The sequence below is a fragment of the Sceloporus occidentalis genome, unplaced genomic scaffold (assembly GCF_023333645.1).
Source record: "Sceloporus occidentalis isolate IW3139 unplaced genomic scaffold, rSceOcc1.0.p SCAF_457, whole genome shotgun sequence".
NCBI lineage: Eukaryota > Metazoa > Chordata > Lepidosauria > Squamata > Phrynosomatidae > Sceloporus > Sceloporus occidentalis.
Genome location: NW_028317437.1, coordinates 263683 through 286663, shown reverse-complemented (window position 1 = coordinate 286663; position 22981 = coordinate 263683). Strand labels below are relative to the sequence as shown.

Sequence of the window (22981 nt, the reverse complement as noted above, 5' to 3'; positions counted from 1 at the left end):
CAGATCGCGCACACAGGGGTCTGTATTGTTTCTCCTCTCGACTACAAATCTCTACCAAAGGGAGTTCCATCCATATTTTCTTACGACTCCTTGAAATGTGTTACTTACGTTTATTCAACCGCATTTCTTATAACTTGGCTCACAAATCTATTACTTATAGCGACTATTTTTACATCGACGAGTTCAATAAATATCTTCCTTTTCCAGCCCGACTGCTGGATTCTAAATGCTTAAAATACTTGAATATTGAATATCGTTTCAAGATGGCGTTTTTTGAAACGATATTTAATGTTCAAGCTTTTTAAGCAAAATAGATTTTAAAATGTATTTTAACCTGGCTCGCTCTCACAATATGATTATTACAATATAAAGGAATGTTTTATATTATTATTATTATTAATTCTGTGCGTTCCAAATAGTTTAATTTTTAAGGGATGATTTAATGTTTTCCTATTAAAGTTATTTAAATGTTCGATGGCTGCATGTTTCACTTGTTTTTGTTCCCGCAAGGAATCCTTTTCAGATACTGAAGGTGCTTTTCAAAATAGGGCAATAAGTGACCTGGGGTTAAAAAAATAATAAAAAAAGGCACATGCCTCTCCCGAACCCCCTAATTTCCAGATAGCCAATACATGTTTTGGCCTGTGTGCCCATAACTATTAGCTCTCACTTTATCGCTGGCTCAAAATCCCACCTAAATGCCCTTTTTTTATACCAAGGATATCATTTTAAGGGCATCCTTAAGAGTACAGGGTCATTAAACCCCTACATTCCTGAGCCTGCCTTCTGCAGGGCGACCACTAGGGGTCACAGCGGCTCCACGTTCACCCCGCGGGTCGTTCTAACGCTCAGCGGGTGTGAAATTCCGCATGGAGCATCAAATGGGTTATGATGCATAAGAGTGGTTCTGGCTCAGTCTGATAAGTGTCCTTGTTACTATAGCAACCAATAGAATGGCCCAATGAATGAAAACATATAATTGGAATGTTTGGTTAAGAACTTTGAGCCACAATCGCTTTTTATACCTATTCCCCGTATAGATTAATATTTAGGGGTGTTGGGGGGGGAGCATGTGCTTTGTCGGGTGTTAAATACCTTGTCTAATCTTTTTTTTCTGTAGAAAAGTTGACTTTAAAATATTCACAAGTTTGTACTGACTTCGGTATCGGTTGTTGCTTATAATATGGTGCATGTTCTGTTCAGCATGGTGGGTGGGGGGAACCATTTTTCTGAGCACTTCCTGCTGTTTCCTCCAGCAGCTGCTTGCCCTGGATGTTCAGAGGAAGTGTATATTACTTCCCCCTACTTGTGATTTGATTGATCGAGGCCACGCGAGTGCCGTTGACCTCCGATTCATCCTATAGGTTCTGGGCGGCTGAGACTTGCGGTCCTTTCAGAGGACCGAGTACAGATGAAGTGGAAGGAGTCTGAGGGACTCAGTAATGGCTACAAAGTGCTAGTGAAACCCATCGCAGGTGAGTATGAGGAGGTAGCTAGGTAGGTCCTTTAACTGATCTCCTACCGACATGCCTCTTTTTTTTTTTTGCCCCAGGGGACCCTGAGCAAGAGGTTATGCTGAAAACTAAAACCCCCAAGGTAACCGTTGGAGGACTGGACCCAGCGAAGGAATACATTTTGCAGATTCATGTGATTCAGGGGGCAAAAGACACTCTGATTGCCAAGAGAAGATTTATCAGTGAGTAGTGGGCAGAATCTGGGCATTTGGGGTCTTGCTTTGGTTTCACAAGTTCCGAATCTCTTGACTTTGTATCAAGTTTAGGTCAAAGCCAACGAGTAGCTCCAGAGATCCTTGTAGGAACCAAGATCTGCCATTAGTCGTAGAGCTACTTTCTGGCAGTTCTTCCATCTAGGCAATAGCTATAACTAATCATCTATTAAAGTCTCCTGTGTGACTCTCTTTTTATCCCTGCAGTAGAGGATTTGAAAACCCATACCAGAAATAGTAGGAAGAAACCTGATGAGGGGACCACTGAGTCCATGGTCAGTGATACGGAGCCCACTACGCCTTCAAACATCAGCTCAGACAGCACAGGTCTGTATGGGGAGTGCAGCCAGGTTAGGGTCTGTCTAAAGCCACAGCGAACTGCTATGGACCCTGTTAACCCTTCCCATAAAGCATTGTGGGTCTGTGTTTAGTGGCTAATCCCATGTTCTGCCTCAAAACAGATCACATTTGTAGTTAATTAATGTAATGCACGCAGGACTAACCCCAGTGCCTCCTTTCTAGAGAAGGGAGCTAAGGAGCAGCCTGTACCTTTTGGTACCAGTGGACCCCACGTGTCGGACACAAAGAGGTCTTATGGCACCCTAGCACCCAGACCCTCCTACCGGAGTCCCTCAAAGATACCGAGAGCAGTTCCGTCAACTCCCAGCACCCCTAGAAAAGGTAAAGTTACACCGAGGCACGACGGGCAGGTTTCTCGTTTGATGGTCTCTTTATTCTCATTTCTTTTCTCTCTTGCTGATAAATCTTTCTCTCGCTGCCTCCATCCCCTTCATTGTTTTCTTGTTCCTTTTTTAGTCCTTCCCCCCTTCTCTGTATTTCTATATCCCATTCTCTCTCTCTCTCTCTCTCGTTGCGTTTCTTGTTGTTTTTGTTCTTTGATCATTGTTTTGCTCTTCTTTCCTTTTCTCTTTTTTCTCTTCTTATCTATCTGCTTCCTAGTCTTTACTCTCTATCCCCTGCTTTATAGTTTGACTCGTCTTCTTCTCCATCTCATTGCTGTATATGCTTGTATCCTCCGTCCTTGTTTCGTCTTTGTTCTTCTTACTCTCCCTCCCATGTTGTTGTTTCTCTTTTCTCCCTCTCCCTGTTATTTTTAGACTGTCCTCGTTGTTTGCGCCGTTACTCTTTGATCGTGTCCTCTCTGCGTTTTAGCCCCTTCGTATCACTGTGACACGACGTCTGAGTGGGACGTAATGTTGCTTGTGGACAGCTCGTGGAGTGTCGGCCGCTCCAATTTCCGGCTCGTGAAGAACTTCCTTGGAGGGATACTTGGCCCGTTCCACATCTCACGCGACAAGATCAGGATCGGTATACAGATCCGGCTTCATTTTGTGTGGTTTATATGAAGAAAGCTAAGATTTAAATAATATCTAGTAGGGTTTAGTGTTAAGTAGATGTGGGGCTGTATATGTGTCTGTAATGCTACATGTATGTTCATATGACTTTTTACGTGTCAGCCTCCTCCTTTTTTCTCTTGCAGGTTTATCTCAATACAGCGGCGAACCCCAGACGGAGTGGGACCTCAATACGTTTACCACAAAGGCTGAAGTTTTTGAGGGCTTAAAAAGGTTAAAATACAAAGGGGGGAACACGTTTACAGGTACGTCCCACGTGGGCTTAAGGTACACGTGTGTTACTAGAGTGAGGGGTGATGGTTCAGCTCCATGTGCTCTGTATGCTGGGGGTCCAGGCTTTATTTGGGGGGTCCTGTACGTCCGGTCACCGGTCCCCGATCATGTGTTGCAGGTCTGGCTCTAACCCATGTTCTGGAGGAAAATCTTCGGGCAGCGTCTGGAGCTCGCTCTCAGGCTGGCAAAGTCCTGATCCTCCTAACAGATGGGAAGTCGCAGGATGACGCCATAAGAGTGGCCCAAACGCTCAAAGAGGCCGGGATATATATATTTGCTATTGGTAATTACGCTAAATCTCCGTGTTAGAGGGACCACCGACGTCTCTGAGCCCCTGACCCGCTTAACATGCTTTTTATGTTTTTCCCCAGGTGTTAAAAATGCAGACGAGGCCGAGTTAAGAGAGTTGGCATCGGAGCCCTTAGACCTGACTGTGCATATGGTCCCAGACTTCCCTATGCTCAGCTCTCTGGTGGGCGATGTCGCCCGGGTGCTTTGCATGAGACTGAAGGAGAAAAGAAAGCACCAGGAACTAGGTGGGTCCAAAACAAACTTTAGAGGTCTTTTGAGGGCCCACAGAACCCCCAATATCCCACAACCCCTGAAGGTTTGACCCTATTGGCTTTTATGCTGAGAGCCTTAACCTTTTCCAGTTTTTCACTACAGGTGGGATGTACCCCCCTCGTTGTACTATGGAATAGGTTGGTGCTAAAAACCTATCCTAATGATTACAAAATGACCTTCTCTTTGTCTCTCTCTCTCTCTCTCTCCAGCAGCTCCAAATAAAGGTCTCCAGGATAACCTGGACCCCCACCCTAGCCCGACACACCTGGTGGTCTCTGACGTGACAGCTAAGAGCATGCGTCTTTCCTGGACTCACCCGCAGCAGCCTGTCCGCAAATACCGCATTGTGTATTACCCGTCTCGGGGTGGCAACCCCCAAGAGGTAGGATGTGGCCTGAAATCACCACCTCCTCCAGAGATGTCCTTGCTACAGATTATCAATTAGTAACTACCTGCAGTTATCTCTTCTGGCTGCAGTTCCGTACATGGCCACAAGGCATCGTGGAGACATTGTTTCTGACATTCAAGGTAGTCCGCTGGGAAATATGATTTACCGCCTGGGTGGTCTTTCCCCGACTGGGGGCTTTATATTTCTGGTCCACCCCTGGTAGATACGTGGTTTACGTATTCTGAATTTTGGCAATGCCAATATCATGAAATGACTGATTTTCTATAATTACTGTCAGGGTGATTATCTATCCAGACGGTCACATTTAGCTAAATTAACTCTGGTGTCTCTGGTGGAACACTTGGCCTTTTCTCTAAATCCTCCACGTTCTTCACCTGAGTTCCTATCTCATAAATTTCAGATCCCATTCTCTCAGAAGACGGAGGAGGTATTGTATGAAGGGCTGCGAGAATAATTTGCTGAAATAGAAGTCTCTGTAAAAGTTAGAATTTTAGTCAATCTCCAGGCCTCCTGAGATGTTTTATTCTGTGACCAGGGATTTAGGGCAATAATTCTGTATTAGAACCAGAGATTAAATTATGGATTTTGAGGTCCTGGAGTGCAGCACGTGGGGAGTCTCTTGATATTTTGATGCCTTATTAACTGGAAAAGACCATTTTACCCAGGGGCAGAAAAGTAGAATTCTGCCCCCCCCCCCGGAGTTTACACCAAAGTTAAGATGTCAAGGTCACCGGATGAGTATGATGCCCATTTCTTGCTTTCTTGGGATAACCCACCCATGTCCCGCTTCTGTTGCCATCCTCCATCCATCTGCTGTTCTCGCTTTGTCATCGTTTTAATCATATTGCCCGGCTTCCATCCAGAACCAAAGAGGGATTTCCAGTTATTGTGGGAGTGCATCTCCCGCGTTTCTCATGACTTGGCAGGCAAAGGATAATGGGAATTGTAGTCCAAGGACATCTGTTGGTTAACGTTATTGTCTCCCCTCGTGATTTTAGGTGGTGCTGGATGGTTCATCCTCATCGGCCATCCTTATGAACCTGACTTCGCGTACGGATTACCTTGTGTCTGTCTTCCCGATCTACAGCAGCGGCGTGGGCTCGGGGCTGCGTGGGATCACCTCGACTCGTGGGTATCTTCTTTCCTAATAATACGGCCTTTGTAATGATGATGTATACGTTCTTTATAATGCCTAAAGCTCGGTGGTGTCTCAAGTCCCTCCGTCATGCCCTTTGGCGGAACCCAGACCTCTTTTATGACTTCTCTGCTGGAACTGGGGGCTTGTCTTGAGTTTCGGCTTTTATAATATCCGAATCCTCCTCTTGCTGTCCCATGCAGTGCCGCTCTCTGCGCCCCGCTCCTTGTCCGTGGATCAGGTAACAGATACGACTATAGACTTGCGCTGGCAGCTGTCTGAAGGGGCCGCACAGTACCTGGTGGTCTACGCGGCAGAATCTGAACAAGAGGGGCCGGTGAAAGAGGTAACTTAAAGGGCGCATGTCACCGATGTCCCCTGTAGTTCTTCGGGTGTCTACTGTCTAGGGGGAAAGGCTTATCCCATGACCAGGCTGAGGGGGCTCTGATTGTCTTACAGGTTAAGGTCAGGGGCACGAGTGCCCACCTGTCCGGTTTGACCCCGAACACCCTGTATAGTTTGACCGTGTATGCTGCGTCTGGGAATGAAACCAGTGACCCTGCCACGCTGCAGCAGAAGACAGGTGGGCATCTTACGAAAACCCATTTACAAAACCCGAAGTCCATGAATAAATATTGTTGAGGCTCATTCTCGATCTCACGTAGAACCCGCCGTCACCCTTTGGAACCTGCACTTCACCGATGTGAGCCACAATAGTGTCACCGTGCGCTGGGAGGCATCGTCCCCTCACCCCGCAGCCCACCGCGTCACCTACACGAGCAGCGCGAGCAGCGGAGAGGTTTGTATGTAGAGTGTTAGCTTTGTGACGCCATCGCCCTCCCGCTTCCCACGGCACTGTGAATATTTTCAGATTTATGCAAATGAAACTGACCGAAATGACACAAAATCCCAACAGAGGCAGAAGGATAAAAACACAAGGGCCCCCGGGGACTTTGTCACATTTAATCCTAGGGAAGGCAGGCTTAGTGTTCCGACGTTATTCTTCCCCAAAGGTGATACTATTTATAATCTGAATCATGAGACCCGAGTGTCCCAGAAAGTGTAGACAAAAGTAGAAGTGAGTCCCAGGGGTCCCCGTAACCCCACTGGGTCACACTCTGCACCCACCGGCTCTCCATTGCAGGTCGAAGTCCCGGGGGATGCTACATCTGTGACCTTGAAGACCTTGACCTCTGAGACTCGGTACACCATCGGCGTAACCTCCCTGACGAGCGGAGCAAAGACTTCAGCCTCGCTGACTGGGAACGTTACCACCTGTAAGTTATATAAACCAGTTGCTTGTCCGGTGCCAGTGGGGTCAGTCCTGGGTGGACTTGTTGGTGGTCTCAGCCAGAAGGTGACATTGTCCTCTTGGCTGCTGATGAAGTTATTTTTATTGTTTAATTTTGGGAGTCTTTGCCGCCGTATGTTTCTCAGTCTGAAGCTTCGGAGCTTAATTAGTGTTAATTACCAAATGGTAGAATGTCACATTTTAATGGCAAGTCCGGTGAGTGCAGATCAGCAGCAGATATTGACTTAATGTGGCAGCTGACGTACGGCTGTGTGTGTTTATCCCCGTCTGTGTGAGTATAATCCACAAGCAGCGCAGAGGACGAAAAGCATGTGAGCGACGCTTTCCATACGATTAAATAAAGCGGTGTGCGTATGCAAATGAGATACTTTCACATGCAATTTGCATATGAGAGCAGGGGGGTGTCCGTTATGCCCATCTCTACCTTTTCTCTCTGTATACCTCTTCTCCGTATTACTAAACCTTGTTTTTTTTTGCTTACACTGCTGCCCTCTGTAGGTTGGGTTTGTATTGCAGCCGGATATAAATAACGTGCGAAACGCGTTGTGTCTCTGGGGATTTTTGAGTCCTTGTTGGCTTCCTGGGCCACCAATTAATGTCAGTTACTCTGTATCGCCTCCATTTACAGCGAAGGTTCCGTCTCCAACCGGTCTGGAAGTGACCGATGTCTCCGGAGACAGCGCCAGCGCTACATGGGACCCCGGAGCCAACGATGTGTCGTCTTATCTGATCCGTTGGATCCCGCTGAACGGAGGAAGACTCAGCCAGGTGACGCGTTTATAGAGTGCGACCTTCGCCTACAGACCTCACCCGAATCCAGACAAACTGGGATCCTGAACGAGTTACTGGTTACAAAGTTCTCCTCTATCGCCTCGTTCGTTAAAAGATATTCAGGGTTGGGGATCCCAGGAGATGTAACGCTTCGGGATATGAGATTCATTTCAGAGGGTCCCCAAAATGTCTTCACCGGTATTAGTGAAAATATATCCCCAGCGTTACAGGTTTCAAGAGGGCCGGGGGGCAGGGGAAGGGGTTGGTGTCGTGGTTCTGTTGATCAGAACTTGGTTCTTCATCTCCCGGCAGATCTCCGTTTCAGGGTTGGAGCATAAAGCACTGCTGTCCGGGATGGTGTACAGCACCGAGTATCAGGTGTCCATCTCCGCGCGGTATGCAGATGGGACGCAGAGCGACGCGTTGTCGGTGAGGTATAGAACAGGTGAGGACGCCGTTGATGGTGGGTGGGGGTGAAATAACAGAGAATAAGGAGAGAAATTAACTAAAATCAGGGGATTTTGGCATTGACCATGGAGCACGAAATAAATATCTTCAACAATGTCTCCCAACGTCGGGGGGGGAGGGGGTGATCTTGTCCCTTTTCCCCGCTGAGGGCTGTGGGGTTCCATTTGTGCTTCTACATACGTGTAACAATGTAACCGCGTCCTCTCCAGCGAGGTCACGTGGCTTCCAATCAATGAAGTGCGAGTCTTATCCCTCCATCTATTAGCCGTGCTCTGTGGGTAACGTAACTCCCCGGAGTATTCTTTCTTCGTTATCAAAAGCCTCTGCGGTGCATCTCGTGTCTTCACTGACCCTGTTTTGAAGCTCCACGCCGGCCGTCCTTCGCTGAAGGTGAATCCGGCTTCTCCAGGGAGTCGCCGCCGGCGTTTGTTCGCTGACCTGGAATGCAAATGGGACAGTCGTGTAACAAGAAGTTGTAGATAATTGATCGTTTCTCCCCAGGAGTCTGACGTGACGTCCGACCTTGCGGGGAGTTGGGGGGGGGGGGGTTCATTTAAATGGATAGGTAGGTTTTAAGATGCTGAGTTCATTGCTACGTGTGTGAAGTGTTGCGTGTTTGTGGTTTAGGTCTACCCCCAGCACGTGGTGGATTTTCACGGGGCAAGATGACGGGTGAGTATATCCCGTACATTTTACTGTCACACTCAGAACATGCGCCCTACACCTGATGGTCCCCACTCACACTCAGTTCGCACACTTCACGCTAGACCTCAGATTTAGGATATTGTGAGAAGATGCTCTTGCTTGGTTGTAACATTCTCAAAGTTCCCAAAGACCCCGGTATGCCGTTGGTTGATTAGATAGAGGTCAGGAGCTCTGCCCCAACACTATAAATAAGATCTATTCCCTAGAACCCAAATCCCTGAAACCCCGTCCCCGGTGTCCCGCTGTGTGATCGGCGACCCGCTCGTGTCTCGCTGGCTGGTACTGAATCCGTCACCTGCTGTGTTCGCTCTCGGTTGCATCGCCGATGACCGGGGAATCGATTCCTGTCCACCGTTGGCCACCGACACGTGTTTTGTCCTGCAGGGACGTGTCCGCAGCTCGAGGCCACGGATGACGGAGACGCCGCGCTGGGTAAGGAGATACGAGATCTTTCCGAGGTTTTCCGGATAACATCCAAAGGGATTGAAAGCAGAAGAGAACGTATCCTTACAACCACCAAACATTGGGGCTTTACTTGTAAGAAAGAAACAGAACTATGCGGGGCGTGTGTGCGATCGGAGGTACAGATCTCTGCCCCGTGGGGGGTATCACTGCGCTGGGGAGACCCGGATTCTCATCCTTTTATTCACATTGTGTTACTTTCTTTTTCTCTTTTTTTTCTCAAATAAAATATGCTTTATTGGCGTGACGGAATACAGTTTCAGTGTTGCCAAAGCTATATAAGGTATTTGAGGTATCTCTTTTCTCCTTTCTTTCTTTCTTTCTTTCTTTCTTTCTTTCTTTCTCACCCTCTTTTCTCTTTCTCAACCTCTTTCTTTCTCTCACCCTCTTTTTCTCTTTTCTTCTTTTTTTCCTCTTTCTTTTTCCTCTCACCCTCTTTCTTACGCTCACCTTCTTTCTTTCTCTCACCATTTCTTTCTCTTTTCTCTCTTTTCTCTTTTTCTTTTTTTCCCTCCCTCTTTTCATGCTCTCTCACTCTTCTCTTCTCTCCCTCTCTCGGATCAAGAAATCAGACAAAACCAGCCTTGGCAATAAAAAGGAGCAAAGCCAGCACCCTGGATCAGTTCTTGTTGAAAGTTCTCCGATTGTCCTCTAAAGTTTGGAGGGGAGGCCACGCTCTGAGAGTCCGATTGTATTTTCTATATTCTCTGATGTAATTTATCGGCAGAAAGGAACACATCAGAATAATTGTTTTATCTTCTTAGTCATCCTTTGGAAAAACACAGCCGTCCGTTCGTTTCTCTGATCAATTGTTCTCTGCTTGTTTTCCTATTTATTTGTTCAAGGACAGGAGACGGAGTAATATGAGAGAACGCGGTCGTCCGATCGCTCCGTGGTGGAATTTATTTTAATTACAATTGAGTTTTATTAATTAACTTGTCTTTGGCTTAAGATGAATTCAAGAAGTCATTAGACGCCGTCCGGGCCTGAATTGCAGATCATGCAGGCAGCGCGTGGAATTGCTAACCAGGCAGGCCGTTTCATAAAGCTATGGGACTCTCTCGGGTCTATTCGTTAAAAGGCCGGGGGGTCAATTTAATTTAACAAACAAGGGTTAACTTCATACATACAAGTCTTGTTTGGAAGACCTGGCCCGTTTCCCTGCCAGTGTCCTGAGCTTCGGGGCTATTGGCAGCTTTTGATACCCCGAGTCTGAAAAGGTCGCTGAGCGTCATTAGGATTAAAGATTAGGGTTCTCGGGTCACTTGTCTAGCGACATCATGTATTGTAGATGGCTGGCCCCGTGTGTTTTGTCTCATGGCCCTCATACATATAAGGTAAGTATATGGGTGAGTGCCGCACATGCGCAGTTAAGGTCCAAAGTATACCTCTGAGTGTGATCAGTTCTAATGGACCAGCGACATATTGTGACCTTTTGTGACGACATGCCTGCCCTGACCTTGTGCTTTATTAGCCTGATCCACGCGGGGAGAATGGGAAAAGGCTCAAACATACCTCCGCTCCCCAAGGGGCTAATTGATGGGGCGGCGCTTGAATTGAAATGAAATGGAACCTTTTCATTGCCAGAAGGTCCTGCAGCTCATTACACAGATACGAGATACAGGACCTCTGGCAGGGAAGGGTTAAAGGGAATTATCGAGTAACCTGGCTGTGTATATTCTGTATATTATACTGATATTGGGACAAATATGTATGGATAACCGTGTGCGTTCCAGTCACCGCACGGCGATCGTGGGGATGAAGTGTTATCCGTCGCGTGTGTCTGGCGTACGCATGGCGTTGCACGTGTGAACTGGTTTGACTGTTGCCAGTCCCTGTAATCCCAGTTTCAGATGCCCCGGGTGTCTGCTGCCCCATCTCCCTCTTCCTAACGCTCCTTGTGCTCCGCTCTGCCAGGCTACAACATGATGGCTGCTTTTGGCCTCAGTGAGAAGTATTACTCGTCTGTCAGCGGAGTCTCCATCGACGCCTTTGTACTGGGAAGAGCCAGGATTTTTACCGTTGCGGAGGACGCCCAGCTGACCATCTGGACCAGGTACCTGGCTGCGGGCCGGACACGGCCCATGTACTGGGAGCCTTTCCACAGAAGGGAGCCTGGAGCCGAGCCCAACTCTCTCTCTACCTCTGATCCCAGTCCAAACCCCCCGTTCCCCTAAATATTTTATCACAGAGCGCTCTTCTCAGATTTTCCATTGAACTCCAACCTCCTTACACCGCGAGCCGCGTATGGACTACTCCTGAGACACGGACTGCTGGCCAAGACTTATAGTTTCTGCTAAAACCGATTCTTCTATTGCTTGACAGCACGTCCAGGACTGAAATGAATTGCCCCTGTCGTACCACCCGGGAAAGTCCTCTTCTGGGAGAATAAAGAGTCCTGGCATATTATTTTTACACCCTGTACCTCGATTAGGGCCGGGGGAGAAATAATACGGTGCAACATTGTCAAAGTGATCTTATTACCATAGCAACCAATGTTCATGCTAATTGGACCCTTTCCATTGGTTTCTAAGGCCATAAGACTACTTTTCAAACCAGAATTTCTCATTATAAATACCTCCCAACGTTCCCTCTTATTGTTGTTTAATGTATTGCAGTCTTTCCCTCCTACACCACCTTCTTCTTCTCCTTTTTTCCTTTTCACCCCTGTCTCTGCTCCTCTTTTTCGATCCGTCTCCTTCTCATCTGCTCTGACCCATCTTTTCCCCTCATTTCCAGCTCGATGCGTTTTCGCTTTTCATCTGCCGAGAAGCTGAGAGCGTCTCGTTCTCTCGGCCCCGGCAGAGACCAGCTTCTTTCGGGAAAAGGAACTAATTGGGCGCGTGGGCTGCGAGACGTCTCGCGGAGGGGAGAGATTGGGGGGCAGCCTTTTTTCATTCCTTCCTCTTCATACCACGAAGCCCGGATAATAATAGCAATAATCTCCTTTATTCGGGGAAATCTGCTAAAAACCTCCATTTTTGATTTGTGCAAATCTGTGACCTCTGTCCCTGGGTGCATCACGTATCCTGAGATACGTCACTCTGACTTTTAAATATTTAGATTACCAATAAATTAACTATTTGAGGTATATGAGCAGAAGTCCTCCATAAATCTCGCATCGTCTTCTTATGGTTCAAGTGTTTAAAATCTGTTCTAAATCTTTAATCTAGAATGTTCTGGATCATGCGTCTCCCCATTCATGAAGACCAATAGCTCCCCAGAGTTTAAGGCATTATGATATAATTAACTTTGGAACCCGAGAACCTGACCCTGGTCATACAACATCCGATCTATGTGAACAACAACGTAAAGTATCTGCAAGGGTCCACAAGATTCCAGAGTTCCTTAAGAAGATTCCATAATAATTTTGGAGACCCCACCACTGGCCTACTCCCTACTCAGCTCACCAAAGTGTGGGGTTGTGTAGTATGGGGGAGTCCGTAGGGGTATTTATTGTCTACATTCAAAGGTTTAGGGGTGGCAGACCTGCCGCCATCTTGAACTTGTATCTGTTGAATGGGACTTCTGACCATGGTATCTTTGTCCCGGTCTTCTCCAGGGAAATCCATCCAGACGGGATCCCAGCGGAGCACACTCTCAGTTTTCTTTTCCGTCTGCCCTCGCCCTCCGCTCAGGAGCCCTTCGCCATTTGGCAGGTGGTGGATGAAGATTTTCAGCCGGTGTTTGGGGTCGTCCTGGACCGTAAGCTTCCGAGAAACCACATCTGAAAAGTTTTTGTTGCATACCCCGTCCCGCTGATCGCAAGATGTTAACGTTTTATTTCTAACAGCAACTAAAAAAGTCTTGACCTATTTCAACCCCAACTACGAAGGAATCTTGCAGGAGGTCACCTTTAACCAAGAAGAAGTAGAAAAGTTATTCTTTGGCAGTTTTCACAAGGTATTTAATATTTTCACAGCTATTTCTTAGAGGTTTGTTGCAAAACTAATTGAAAATGTTGGCTCCCGAACACCAAGGAGATGAGCGGTGGCCACAATAAGGGTCGGGGTCCTGGGACGACATTGGGGTTCTGTGGCTCTTTAAGTTGTCGTGATGGTTTTTTGGGGTCATCCTCCACTTCTTGTCGGCAGGTACAGGTGTCCGTAGGCAGCGGGACCGTCCGCCTCTATGTGGACTGCCTGCGGGTAGCTGAAAGACCCATCGGGGTCATGGGACGGGTGACGACCCTGGGGTTTGAGATTCTGGGGAAACTGACCAAAACCAGAGGACCGAGAAGCGGTTCAGCAGCAGTAAGTAGATCTCACATCTCCATCTCGGGATCATTTTTATTGTTCGAAGGTCTAATGGTCATAAGACAGAGGATTTCAATTATGGTCCATTTTATCACCATGGTAACAACTTCTTTCCACGGTTCCAACCTCTGTTGGGGAAGAAGCATGTGCAAAATCCTCCAGCGTTTTGTTGAGCACCAGCGCGGCGAGCGCTACCCGATGACGACGCTTGTTAGGATGCATTGAAGGGGCTTCTGATTTGGTACTCTACGGAGCCCGATAATGGGTTAAATTGACTCCCTTCTTGTAATTTCTTATCTTAAAAAAGCCAAAACAGTCTCTAATTTGTCTTTATAATACGTTGTCACCCCGGTGTCACCCGCGTCCGCTCGGAATATCTCACAGAAGACGGAGTGCCTCATTTTCATCAGTCATCAGGCTTTACTTAACTTGAGACACTTTAAATTTCCAGTGATCAATGGCTTTCATTTGGAACAGATCTGGCTCTCTGCATCTCGCGGAGCGGAGAAGAAAGACTCCGGCTCTCCAGAGGGCGTTTAAAGAGAGGCGATAACATCTCTCTATTTATAGCTGCGCGGGTCGGCCGAAGAGTTAGCTGCCGGGGACACAACCAGAGCTGCTAGTCAACTCAGCGCGTTCGTCTAATTGTTAACCGTGGGATCCGCCTGAGGGATGCTTTCTGTCCCTAAATACGTTTGTATTGTGTGCCGGTGCATGCATCTGTAACCGGTTTTGTGCCAGGGCTTAGAAGCGGCGGTCCGCTGCCCGTGTGCCCCTTCGCTGCAATCAGGTGTCTTCGTGTTTTGGGGTACAGAGTTTCTCAGTCTTCCGTTTTGATCTTTAGAAGAGGTTCCGGTGCCCGGCGGCTCCTGGCGGCACGCGGAGGATACTGGCTCTGGCGGTCCCTGGGATTAAGGGAATTGAGCAGATAGTTTCATCTTCTATGCGTCTGAAGTGGATTTCTTGAGCTGCCCCCACAATATATGTTGGGTTAACTATTTGTTTCTTACCCTCCAGCTCCAGATCCAATCTTTCCAGATTCTCTGTGGTGGGGAATGGCCAGAGAAGGACACGTGCTGTGACGTCTTATCCAAGGTGACCGCTTGGCGGTGACTCTAATGCTACCTAGGCGGTTCACGTAATCCACTGCTATTCCGGCGCTGTACATAGTACCGTTCACGTAATCCGCTGCTATTCCGGCTCTGTACAAAGTACCGTTCACGTAATCCGCTGCTATTCCGGCGCTGTACATAGTACCGTTCACGTAATCTGTTGCTATTCCGGCGCTGTACATAGTACCATTCACGAAATCCGCTGCTATTCCGGCGCTGTACATAGTACCATTCACGCAATCCGCTGCTATTCCGGCGCTGTACATAGTACCATTCACGAAATCCGCTGCTATTCCGGCGCTGTACATAGTACCGTTCACGTAATCCGCTGCTATTCCGGCTCTGTACAAAGTACCGTTCACGTAATCCGCTGCTATTCCGGCGCTGTACATAGTACCGTTCACGTAATCTGTTGCTATTCCGGCGCTGTACATAGTACCATTCACGAAATCCGCTGCTATTCCGGCGCTGTACATAGTACCATTCACGAAATCCGCTGCTATTCCGGCGCTGTACATAGTACCATTCACGAAATCCGCTGCTATTCCGGCGCTGTACATAGTACCATTCACGAAATCCTCTGCTATTCCGGCGCTGTACATAGTAGCGTTCACGAAATCCGTTGCTATTCCGGCGCTGTACATAGTACCATTCATGAAATCCGCTGCTATTCCGGCGCTGTACATAGTACCATTCACGAAATCCGCTGCTATTCCGGCGCTGTACATAGTACCGTTCACGAAATCCGCTGCTATTCCGGCGCTGTACATAGTACCGTTCACGTAATCTGTTGCTATTCCGGCGCTGTACATAGTACCATTCACGAAATCCGCTGCTATTCCGGCGCTGTACATAGTACCGTTCACGTAATCTGTTGCTATTCCGGCGCTGTACATAGTACCATTCACGAAATCCGTTGCTATTCCGGCGCTGTACATAGTACCATTCACGAAATCCGCTGCTATTCCGGCGCTGTACATAGTACCATTCACGAAATCCGCTGCTATTCCGGCGCTGTACATAGTACCGTTCACGTAATCTGTTGCTATTCCGGCGCTGTACATAGTACCGTTCACGTAATCTGTTGCTATTCCGGCGCTGTACATAGTACCGTTCACGCAATCCGCTGCTATTCCGGCGCTGTACATAGTACCGTTCACACTGCACCTCCTGCACTCACCAATTGAGGTGCTGCAACCCTATCTTCTCTTCCGCACCATTCCACCTCTGTATCTATCACCCGTACGGTAGTATGGCACTCTATGCCTGTCCTCAGCGAGTCCTCCATAACTCTCTCGTCCCCCCTCTCTAGAGACATGAAGACACCTGCCCTGCTCCACCCTCAGCCTGCGTTTGCAGCTCAGAAGTGCGAGGGCCGCCCGGGCCTCCAGGACCTCCTGTAAGACCCCCCTGCCCTGGTAGAGAGATTCCCCTATTTGGGTATATTATAACTGGTTTATACAAGTCCAGAGACAAACCCCAACCTGATAAAATATTGTTTTATCTTTATTTCAACAGGGGCCCTCTGGAGCCCGTGGGCCGAAAGGAGCCCAGGGAGAAACCGGACCCATGGTAACGATGCACAAAGCTGTTAATCCGTCACTTTAGTTCCGTGTTAACTACTGACCTCTTTACTAATGGAATATCACACAAAGCCTCCAGCATGTGGGCCGTAGACGGTATCCCCTCCAGATCCATCACCAAACCCCCCGCCACAAATAGCACTTTCTTTTAAACTATTATATGAAGAAAAAGTTTTCCTACAGTTCCAGTTTTTGTCGGATAGTCTCCCAAATGCTCGTTTAGTTACAAAACAAGATGGAAGTCACCCCGAGTGGCCCAACGCAACGGGAATTTTACATGTTTGTGTTTTAAACGCTTGTTTTTTCAACCAAAATGGCAAATTCTGTATGCATTCCGAACGTTTTGTCTGCCGGTTGCTGTGAAAGAAATGCCCGACGGACCGTTATTGTGAATGTTATCTTGGGCTTCTTCTCTTTCTGTAGGGCGAACCCGGACTTTCTGGGGCGTGGGGTCCGGAGGGGCTCAGCGGTCACACGGGGTCACCAGGAAAACGTGGACTGACAGTTACCGGACTGATGGTATTATACGCCACATGGGGGGGGGATTCGGCGATAAAAGCCTTTGCTGTCGGCAATCTTAGGGTTAAATAGTCGTGTTTCTCGCCATGTTTAGTATCTCGCTTGTTGTTCTACATGATGCGAAAGCCCGTGATTTTGTTTCAGGGCCCCCCGGGAATGAAAGGAGAGAAGGGAGATGTTGGAAGTCCCGGCTTGCAGGTAGATATTTTTGGGGCATTTAGAATGTTTGTCTTCCTACGTTTTGATACATTGTGCCAAACCCCGTGGGAATCTTCCACAATAAGCATTATGTTTCAGAATTATTCTGACTTCACTAACGTTTCCTTCCCTGCTTTAGGGTCTTCCTGGTCCAGAGGGGACGCCAGGAAGAGATGGACTAGCCGGACCCAAGGTAACCAGCAACTAGTTGCCAGACTGGGCTTGGTTGAAACTGGATCTATTGGTGAGAGAGGATCTGACAAGGGGACAACTTTTGTAAGATTTTGTCAGATCCTGACACATTTCTCATTCCACCCATCCTGAGACCCCATTTACATCCTCGGTCCTACCGCGTTCCACCACATCCCATCCTGAGACCCCATTTACATCCTCGCTCCCACCGCGTCCCACTGCCTCCCACCGCGTCCCACTGCCTCCCACCGCGTCCCACTGCCTCCCACCGCGTCCCACCGCGTCCCACTGCCTCCCACCGCGTCCCACTGCCTCCCACTGCCTCCCACCGCGTCCCACCGCCTCCCACCGCCTCCCACCGCGTCCCACCGCCTCCCACCGCGTCCCACCGCCTCCCACCGCGTCCCACCGCGTCCCACTGCCTCCCACCGCGTCCCACTGCCTCCCACCGCGTCCCACTGCCTCCCACCGCGTCCCACTGCCTCTCACCGAGTCCCACTGCCTCCCACCGCGTCCCACTGCCTCTCACCGAGTCCCACTGCCTCCCACCGCGTCCCATTACATTCCACCGCGTCCTACTGCCTCCCACTGCGTTCCACTGCCTCCCACCACGTTCCACTGCCTCCCACCACGTTCCACTGCCTCCCACCACGTCCCATTACATTCCACCGCGTCCCACTGCATTTCGCACCATTTGGTCATTAGTTTTCAGGCTCTTGATGCTTTAATCATTTGGATATTTTCTGCTCTCGGTTCCGCTTCGTTATCAGCGTTTGCAGATATTTTCCTGGCCCCTGACAGCTAATTATACTTCAGAAATTTGTCAGACAAATGTGACCTTTCAAAATTCACACGCATTTTTGCTTACTGCGGAGAAAAGGCATCCATCTGCTTAATACAACAGAAAGTCTTTGCGTGCAGACAGAGATCTTCTAACACATTTGTACATGTCAAAGAAACATGGCGTTCAGACGTTTTCTCTCCCTTTTCTGTTTTCAGGGGATACGGGGTGTAGAGGGACCGTCGGGTCTTCCTGGAAATCCTGGACCGCGGGTAAGAAAAGGAACCAAACTGATAACATGTAGAAACACAAGAAACACATGAAAATAAAACCGTCGCAATTATTCCCTGCAGGGAACACAAGGAATTCCAGGGGTTAAAGGGCTCCCTGGGGACAGAGGTCCCGTAGGCGCCGTGGGGCCAACGGTGAGTATCTTGCATCTTAAATTTCCCCAAAACCTTTTTATTCCCTTTTAAAATGTCTTCCGATAGAGCGATGAAGCTGAAGTACAGACGGTGTCAATATGATGAAGGTGTAAGTGAGTGATGATGAGGGTGGTTGGTTGGGTTTTTCAGGCTCTAATGGGTTAATTTATGTATAAAAAGGGATTCTGGTTTAGTTTTATTGGCCAGTGGTGGACCGATCTGATTGAAGGTCCATATGGCCAACCGGTCCCATGTTGAGTAGCCTAATTCATCACTTTATTAGTGTCCCTTTGGGACCCATTAGAGGTCCTGATTGGAACTGAAGTCGCCGGTAAACGGTACAAATGATTCCTCCCCGGTGAATTAGATATTCCCTCCCATGTACAACATCATTTACTGATCATTAGTAAACACGTAGAGGTCAATGTCTGCTCGCAAACCCATTTAACCGAGTGATGATTGAGTAACTATCCGTGTCCAGGCAGCGAAGCGGACTCGTCTTACATTTCAATTACACCCTCCCCAGGTATTTCTTATTCAATGATTTCTTCTTCTGTTTTAATCTCTCGACTTCTCAGGGTCTTCCGGGCACCCGAGGAGAGAAGGGGGAAAAGGTAAGTTGGGCACCTGCTTCATCTGGCGCTAATTGTATGCAGGTGGATCGGAGAAAGATCCCCCCCCCCGTCGGGTGCAGCCCCGTCATACAGAAGGACAGAAAATCATTACGTCCCGAGCGGCCGGGAGCTGCGCATGACGCTCGCTGAATACTTAACATTGTCCGGCGTAAGACTTTCAAGGACGGTAATCATTCCTCGGGCTGAAGGTCAAACCTTTCTTCTGCTTGTAGGGCGAGCCTCAGTCGGTAGCCGGCATTTATCATCTGGTGAATCAAGTGTGCGAACGACTCATTCAGGGTAAGAGAATCGCGCGACTTTCGTTATAAACAAGATATAAAATAAGGAGGCTATTAATATTAGGAACGTGTACTCTCCCCCCGCGTGTATTCAGCACCAAAGTCACCGAGACGGGGCTCCAGGGGCCGTTCCCTTTGCGCTCGCACGCCGTCCTTCTTTCTTACTAAACATTAATCAGTGAAATTATTTTTTTTACCCTTTAGATTAAATTCTCTGCGTGCCATCGCTTTATCCTTTTGATAAATCACAATTTCAAAAGCACTAAAGGAAAAACTAGATGTTAAGCTTATGAACAAACTTTTACTGCTTTCGCCGGGAGATACAATGTAAGGAAGGTGGAACGTTGTGTCTCTGAATGCTCCTCACGGTGGGTGACTTTGCCGAGGGCAGCGGTGTTACTATGAAAGTCACTGTAATCAGGGGGCTAGAAGGTCCTGGTAGCCAGTGGCGGAACTACCGGGGTCGCAGGGGTCGCGACTGCGACCGGGCCCCGGCGGCAGGGGGGCCCAAGCCAAGGGGCCGCCCGAAATCTTTTTTCCGTTTTTTTTTTTTTTTTTTTTTTTTTTTAATAAGGCAGGGGCGTCCAACATGCGGCCTGCAGGCCAAATGCGGCCCGCGAGACCTCGAGGTGCGGCCCGCGTAAGATCGGCAGCCAGGGCAACCGATCTTACGCGAGCCGCACCTCAAGCCCTGCTACTTACTTGTGGGAGGGTCTTCTGGACTGCACAGAGGAAGCGGAGTTCACGTGACATCCTACTTCCTCTGTGCTTTAGCAGAGAAGGCAGAGGGAGGCCGCGCCCCCTGCTGAAGTCTGTGAGCGGCATCGAGGAGCTGCAGTGCAGGTAAGGGGGTGGGGAGGGTGTTTGAATGAGTGTGTGTGATTGAGGGAATGAATCTGTGAATGAATGATTATATGAATAAATGAGTGTGTGTGTTTGTGTGATAGCATGGATGTGTAAGTGCTGGAACCTAGGCATGATGGGGACTGTGATTGCTGTTAGCAATCACACTCCTATCATGCCAAGTCAGCCAGTACATGCTGAAACCTGGCTAGCTGCCCCCCTTGTGTAGTGATGCTGCCAGCAGTATGGGGTCTGCACATCACTTACAGCCACCCTGTACCAGCATGTACTGGCTGACTTGGCATGATAGGAGTGTGATTGCCAACAGCAATTACAGCGAGCACAGTCCCATCATGCCTAGGTACCAGCATTTACTGGTTGCCTGGGTATGATAGGAGTGTGATTGCTGTTAGCAATCACACTCCTATCATGCCAAGTCATATTGTTAATTTTGTCCAATTGTCTGTTACCTACTTTTATTAAACATGCAAGTTTTTATTATTATTTTTAAAGGTGGGGGTCATTTTCGGTTTTGGCTAAGTGAACCCTGAATGTTTTGGTCCAGAATTTTCATTTTAGTTCATCCCTAGAATAAATCTAGGGAATCCTGAATTTGTAGTCGCAAAACTTTCAAGGCCCAGAAATCAGTGAGAGGAAGAGTAAAGGTTTTGTGTCATTTTACTTTATTTTAATCTGCATATTTTATTAAAGGCCATATTTTTTGTCACAGTGAAAAATGAGTGCGGCCCGCGCACGTATACAATTCTGATGAAGTGGCCCACTGCAGAAAAAACTTGGACACCCCTGGATTATGCCCTTTGTACATGCGCCCCTTTTTCTTTGATTTTTTTACAGATATGATTCAATATGTAAATTGAATTTGTTGAAAAAAAATTGTTGGGTAAAAATCGTTTTTTTTTGGGGGGGGGGTGGGGGGGCCCTTAACAGATTCTCGCACCCGGGCCCTGAGGCGTCTAGTTACGCCCCTGCTGGTAGCCCCACGTCTTGGTGGTTTACTGCAAGAGGTCAGTTTGGAAAGAACATCTTCTCAAATGATTCTGTAATTGGTAGAAAGCGAGGAGATGGGGGATAGAGGTTCATACCCTGGTGTCCTCGCGTTCAATCAATTATAAGGAGAGCTTCTGTGCACCGAGAATGCCGGGAGATTACGAGTGGACAATATATTTTTTTGTTAAAAAGTGGGAACGTGTTCTTTTAACCATGAGTCACGACTAAGAATATATTCTAGTGATAGAAACAAGGTAACCGTTTCTTTTTCTGATTAACCCGCCCTTAACTCGTTCCATTACCATCTTAATTCTATTATGGAAACACAGGGGCTTCAGTAAACCGTTGTTAAGATTTAACTCCCAATGTAGTTAACATTGAGGCGTTAGAAGGATAGAAACGGCTTCCACCATCATCACCCCCAAAAATTGGAACTGCGTAGAGTATCTTATGGGCTTTCTGGACATTTAAACCGATGTTCCTCTCTGTTGAGTTTGTCGTACTTTAGTACTTTTCTCTCCGTGTCTAGACAGGTTACAGACTCCTTGATCAATTGCCTTCTGTCTCCTTTGACAGCTCACATGCTGAAGCTGGACACAGTCCTTGGTGAGCGAGAGATGCATCCCGTTCCATTACGAGATACGGATAGAACGAGAGGGAAGCCTGGGGTCCCTGGGCCACCAGGGCCCCCCGGGGAGAAAGGAGAGCCTGGTATGAATGGAGGCCAGGGAGAACCAGGCAGGAGGGGATATCCAGGAGAGCGAGGTACGGATCCTGACGCATTTTACTGCTTTCCACATATGTCCCATTTACCCCCTTCGCTACAATATACACCATCCACCTTTTATCTCCTCTCCTAGGAACAAGTGGACCTAAAGGAGATAAGGGAGGTCCGGGATTCAATCAAGAAGGTCTAACGGGGCCAACAGGAGTACCAGGTCCACCACATTCTTGGACCCATCTTTATCCTTTTCTCAGGTCTCTTCTTACCTGCTAGTAGTCTGTTCCTGCCCATAATTGTTCATTTTTGCTTCACTCAGGAGCTCCTGGAAAGGAGATGTTCGGGAATCCTGGTCCTTCTGGCTCTCCTGGACGTTCTGGTGTTTCTGGACCTCCTGGGATCCCTGGTCAGACAGGACCTCCTGGGCTACCTGGGGCATGTGAGCCATTTCCATGCAATGTGGCAAATGCTGGAGGTATGTGCACAGTGTGACACCCTGTCCTTGGTCTATAATCACTCATGGTTAACCATATGCGTATTTGGTCTTCTGAGCTTGCAATCAAGTTTACTTTACATGACTATGTAATACACCCACAGCTAGAGGAAGACCACTGATTATATTATAGTAGATACTATGTGAAGGGCTTATCTCAGCGTAGTGTGATCCATCTCCAGGAACTTTCGTTCCAGAACCCTTTGACCAATTAGGAGGTCCTCGTAATGCTGAAAAAGGTTTGAATATTTCATCTTTCGGAGATCTCTGTTCAATATGAAGGACCGGCCCCCGTGAGGGTCTTCGGCCACAAGAGTTGGGATGGCCCAGGAAGATCTCCCCGGGGTTGGCCCTCATAATCCTGAGTGATGTCCGTCACATGAAATGTTCATCCTGCAGACTCCTGGGTTGGTGAATAAACATGTAGAGTCAGACTGAATATTCACAACACGCTTATGAAATGTGGTTGAATGGAGAGCCCTTTGAGTGATATGTAGATAAGTAAGAAAGACCTGGCTTTGTGTTGTCCTGGAAACCCTTGTACCAAGATATTCAAATGGGATAGTTATTTCACCCTAAAAAGTATCAGATCAGGTCTTCCACTGAAAAATCTATTGTTTGATTCCAGGTGATCCAGAGATGATCCCCTGAAAAGCTCTTTGGACCCCGACAAGTCTCCCTATAACCTCGACGAGAGGTCGCCCGTCTTGGAATCTCATTGACTGAAGATTCTAGA

At 48.0% G+C, this 22981-nt stretch overlaps 1 protein-coding gene across 1 annotated transcript; it reads left to right on the top strand.

Annotated features, from left to right (window-relative positions):
- The first annotated feature begins 1411 nt into the window (after positions 1-1411).
- Positions 1412-22888, top strand: LOC149271841 (collagen alpha-1(XX) chain-like). The gene is made up of 34 exons (XM_089507098.1): positions 1412-1475; positions 1553-1696; positions 1934-2053; positions 2900-3055; positions 3228-3347; positions 3494-3658; positions 3747-3911; positions 4149-4321; positions 5347-5476; positions 5687-5829; positions 5943-6066; positions 6149-6282; positions 6628-6760; positions 7424-7563; positions 7879-8000; positions 8946-9171; positions 11115-11257; positions 12764-12906; positions 12995-13104; positions 13296-13454; positions 14475-14552; positions 15882-15968; positions 16088-16141; positions 16576-16671; positions 16816-16869; positions 17009-17062; positions 18061-18114; positions 18196-18267; positions 18846-18881; positions 19115-19181; positions 21608-21796; positions 21892-21962; positions 22072-22191; positions 22874-22888. Exons 1-34 carry the CDS (start codon positions 1412-1414, stop codon positions 22886-22888), a joined length of 3861 nt encoding a protein of 1286 aa, XP_089363224.1.
- The last annotated feature ends 93 nt before the right edge of the window (positions 22889-22981 follow it).

Bases quoted from the DNA above. Each gene is read 5' to 3' on its own strand.
- LOC149271841 (XM_089507098.1), top strand. From the start codon at position 1,412: ATGAAGTGGAAGGAGTCTGAGGGACTCAGTAATGGCTACAAAGTGCTA. The intron at 9,172-11,114 runs GTAAGGAGATAC...TGCTCCGCTCTG, and splicing joins TGACGGAGACGCCGCGCTGG to CCAGGCTACAACATGATGGC. The intron at 21,963-22,071 runs GTACCAGGTCCA...TGCTTCACTCAG, and splicing joins GTCTAACGGGGCCAACAGGA to GAGCTCCTGGAAAGGAGATG.